General features: G+C 34.9%; 1 protein-coding gene across 1 annotated transcript; it reads left to right on the top strand.

Moving 5' to 3' along the window:
• The first annotated feature begins 3308 nt into the window (after nucleotides 1-3308).
• On the top strand, nucleotides 3309-3767 carry LOC149159883 (auxin-responsive protein SAUR76-like). The gene has a single exon (XM_089434451.1). It carries the CDS (start codon nucleotides 3309-3311, stop codon nucleotides 3765-3767), a length of 459 nt encoding a protein of 152 aa, XP_089290577.1.
• The last annotated feature ends 1016 nt before the right edge of the window (nucleotides 3768-4783 follow it).

The raw sequence follows: 4783 nt of genomic DNA, 5'->3' as shown, positions 1-4783 counted from the left end.
TATCAAGTTGTGACAATAGGGGAAGGAGTTTCAACTAGATCTAGTGGTGTTTTTTATTCCATTACAGTGGTTCAACGTAATAGGATTTTGGAGGCAAGATCGTGGTGGCCTTCTCAATGATTATGTTGGGTCTTCGTGGTTGGGGTGGAGTGGCAATGACTGACCTAGAAGACAAGGTGACATCATTGGGGATCACACCATAGATTAGTGCTCTGGTAAATTTCTCATTCCAAGTTTCACGTTTGCCTAAGTTCTCTCCCTTTGTTGGTATGCCAATTTATATGTAGGGCCAATTGGGTGGTCCTTGGCAATCGATGTTGAGTCTGTAGATGGTAATTGGAGAAGTTCGGTGGTGAAAGGGAAAGAAACCCTCCCCAGATTTGTGTCTAGTGTTATGGTCAATAGTACCGGGTCAGGTGGTGACCTTCATGGGGCCACATCTATTAGGGTATCTTCGAGCTACTTTCAAAGGGTTCTTTCAGATAACTTAAACCGTTATATGTCTTCAATCTTCGTCTTCCATTTGATAAAAGTTCTGGTGGAAAATTAGGGGGGTTGGTTCATTCCACTCTGGGGTTATCCTCCGTTCACTAGGCCTTGGAGTATTGTTGAACTTAAGAGGGTGGTGTGTAGGCCTTGCCTCCTAGTATATTATGTGTTGATGTGTGTGGAATGTTTTTTTAATATTGAAGGTTGGTAGAGGGAAGGAAAGTCATAAACAATAGGATTCTTATTGCATTTCATTGTTGTACTCATATTTGAATTGATATGAAATGAAAAACTTGGTGATTTCAGAGGAAATGGCACATACCACATCAGGCTCTGGTAAGTTGGCATAAGTTTGAAAATTCATGGCCAATGTAGCGCCAATGTGGCCATGCATGTAGGGGTTTACGCCATGGGGTCAAACATTCCATGGAGCATCATGATATAGGGAAAGAATTTGACCATCAACCTATTCATTCTCCTAGAAGAATAGAACTACCCCCTTCGTTTGACTCTATGGATAATCAAATTTAGCAAGTCACCTACTTCTAGAGAAACTTGCATCTGACTGAAGCGAGGACAAGAACGAAGTCATTGGTTTTAAGAATGACCATCAACATAACCAATGGTACATGATGGATTAATTGGTATCTTTGATTCGTTGCTAGAAAAGGATCAATGAGTGCTTTGAACATCTAAAAGGCAGGTTATAATATATGGAAGGACATGTTCATGAGGCTTTCCATCCTCCTTCGTCACCAGGTAATGGGCTAGACAATCCAGCTCCATAGAACTTTTAGATTAGGGATGAGCGTCATATGTGTTCTGAGATCTTTTGGTATCATTAGGTTATTAGTATGTGGCATTTTTGCTATCTTTTTGTTGCTAACAATGTAGTTTTTCAGTTATCTTCTCACTAATGAATCTCCTAAGAATTAGGCTATATATATATATAAAACAATTTTACTACTTCATATATAATTATTGTTTAGAATACTAAATTTAAACTAGAATCTAAATTTCCATAAAACATTTAAACCATTAAATTTAATTATACATTTAAAAATACAATTTCAAAATAAAAATTTACAAAAATTTACCCTATAAATCTATTTTCATGATATACTTATCAAACACTCGTAAAAATCAATCAAACACTCATAAAAATCAAATATATAGAAGTACAATTAAAAAAAAAAAAATTACACCAATTTTTGATCTCTTGATCCTTGCTAAAAATCAATGATTAAAATGTATATATAACCGTACTATACTAATCAATAATAGCAGAACAGCCTTAGTCACGTCATCCTAGTTTCTCCGACTATCAGAACCTCCCAAAGAAGTCTCCGTTCCAGATTTGATTCCAGAAATTTGGTTTACTGTCGCAAATCTCATATCATTAATTTCACAAAATACAAACATTAGATTCCTTTTAAGGCTTTAATGTCCATTATAAATAAATGGCTAATTTTATAATATTCATGTTTGTCGGTTCTCTAATGATAAGGAGCGGAATAATTTTTTTCCTGGGGCAATAATGACCGGTGACCGAACAGAGAGACTAAGCTCCTAAAGCTCGAAAGAGGAAAGGGATTTGTTCGACCGAACAAACCCTAAACATGCATGTGTTTGTCGTTTCCCCACGTGGGATGTGGTGAGTTAGTTTAACACGTGAAGATGTATGGGTTGTAAAATGTGCGCTATATGAAAAACCTAACAGCGTTGTCTAAAGAGTCAACAAAGTAGCTTTTAAAATAATTGAAATTTTGGTAATATTATGATAAAATTTGGTTTTTTTTTTAAATCTGGGTTACAATTTTCAAATTTCAATATTTTGGGTGATCAAAGGTTTTTGATGTTGCTAAATTCATTTTGACCATTAAAAACAATTCAAACATTTCAACCTAAAATGCCCACAAATTAGCTTAGAAAATAATGGAAATTCGGGCAAGATTATGACAAAATCCGGCAACTGTTTTGGAAAATATACGTTACAACTGTCAAAATTCGAGATTTTGGGTGCCCCTGGGGTAACTGATGATGATAAATCAATTTCCACCGTAAAAAATATCTGCCATCAGAACTTTTAGGAGAGTAAAATTTTCACTAAAATTTGAAAAAAAAATTATAGTGAAAATGGATTTTAACACTAGCAAAAACCTATTATCAAAAATTTAAATTTTCAAAAATTCCATTAAAAATTCCCTTATTTCTTGGCACCAAATATAAATAGACATTATTTACTCTAATCATATATTTATTGGCACCAAATATAAATAGACATTATTTACTCTAATCATATATTTATTTCTTGGCACCAAATATAAATAGACGTTATTTACTCCAGTCATATATTTTTCTTAGGAGAATGAAATTTTCACTAAAATCTGGTAATTTTTTTTTAGAAGTGAAAATGGATTCTAAAGCTATCCAAAACCCATTATCAGAAATATAAATTTCTGAAAATTTCGAAAAATTCCATTATTTCTTCCCACCAAATTGTGGTCTGGTCTCGTTAAACTATGGTCCTCGTTAAACTATGGGCCTCTGGATTTCTCCAAATTTTGTTCTTTTTGCTTCTATGCAATGAATCATACGAGGAGTATTTTATCTCTGACATCTCTACCTTACGATAATTTCACGAATTTCACGTGCTGCCCATACCTACGCCATTTTAAGAGGAAGGTCCTAGTGCCCATCCTCTGTACTCTCCCTCTGCCATACCATCCTCTATACTCTCACTCTGTCATACCATTCTCGCCTCGCTCACCTCGCATTTTCTGGACAGCTTGCAACCTAATGAACCTCTTCTGCTGACGATGGGTCCGCTAAAGAGGATGAAGAAGATCAAGAGCTTTCTCCAGAGATGGCAAAGCTTCCCTCCTGTGGCACTTTCATATAGTAATCTCAGCTCCGATCCTCATTCATTTCATGATGATGTTCATGACAGGGACGAAGTTACTGTTCCTGGTTCTGCAGAAAAAAGGCCATCGTGCCTGGTTCATGCAGATCATAATCACAAAATAGACGAGTCACCGGAGGGATCCACGACAGTGTATGTTGGGAAGAGTAAGAGACGATATTTCATAAAAGCAGAATATATCAATCATCCCTTGTTAATGGCACTCTTCGTTCACAAATTCAGAGATGGCTTCTCAATTTCGTGCGAGGTGGTGTTGTTCGAACATTTGATGTGGATATTGGATAACTCCGATCCAGGATCGATCGAGAGCGATTCCGCCCTGGTGGAATTGGCTCAATTCTATTCTTGTAACTAATACAAGAGAAAGGCCAGTGTTTCGATTTTGTTCCTCTCTGCCATATATAGTTGCCATTTTGTATGGGTTCCATCTTGCTTACAGGCCGTGAGAATGAAGCTTCCTTCTGGAGGTTGTGAAAGCAGAGGCCCTGACTGAAACTGTTTTATGTATTCGATCTAACTCTCTAAACAATACGATGGCTACAGACCAGCGTTTAGATCGAGGCTCTAATTATTGTGAATGTTGCAACTTCAAACTCATGGTGAACAGTAATTAGGACAATCTTCGAAGCAAGATATGATCACGCTCACTAATATCTGTTTTCCAAAATTCTGTCCCATGTATATCATACGGGTGTTTCGTTAAACAGACTGGTTTTTCTGCCGTGAAATTATGGAAATTTGGGCAATATTTGATAAATTTTTTAGGATATTTGTAAATCTAAGTTATAGTTTTAAAACTTCAAGATTTTGAGTGTCTCAAATATTTTTGGTGCTGTTGAATCTATTTCTAACATCAAAAAGCATGATTTAAATACTATTTTTGCAAGATTTATTGAAATTTTTTGGAATTGTTTTTAGTGCTATTTTTTGGAGTTTCAGAAAAATTCTAAGTAAAATTTTGATTTGTGTTATTTAAACTGTTTTTTTACTAAATATATGGATTTAGCACCTAAGACATTTGGATTATGCAAAGTTACTTATCAAACTTATGATTTCAATAAATTGGTACAAAATTTCAAAAAAATTAAACCAGAAAAATCACTAAAGAAAACTTTAAAAAATCTCATAAAAACCACTAATAATAAGTTTATCTATATTCCACTTTTGACCATCGTCTGTAGACTTGTCCTTTTATTTTGTGTATTTAGGTCGACAAGGATACCGTGGTCTACATGGAGCTTTTAATTTTTCAACATTAAATATATTTTTTATTAAATTAACGAAAACGTGCAATGAGGTAGTTTTAAAGAGACATGAAGGTTCTATAGCTTTTATTCCACACTGGATTGTACATGCTAATGATGTAATTCA

This window comes from Pinus tabuliformis, chromosome 5_2 (genome assembly GCF_031772625.1).
Source record: "Pinus tabuliformis cultivar Carrire ecotype Pingquan chromosome 5_2, CPIR1, whole genome shotgun sequence".
NCBI classification, from domain to species: Eukaryota; Viridiplantae; Streptophyta; class Pinopsida; order Pinales; family Pinaceae; genus Pinus; species Pinus tabuliformis.
This window is presented reverse-complemented; position numbering and strand designations above follow the sequence as displayed.

Coding starts and splice junctions, on each gene's coding strand:
- LOC149159883 (XM_089434451.1), top strand. CDS start 3,309: ATGGGTCCGCTAAAGAGGATGAAGAAGATCAAGAGCTTTCTCCAGAGA.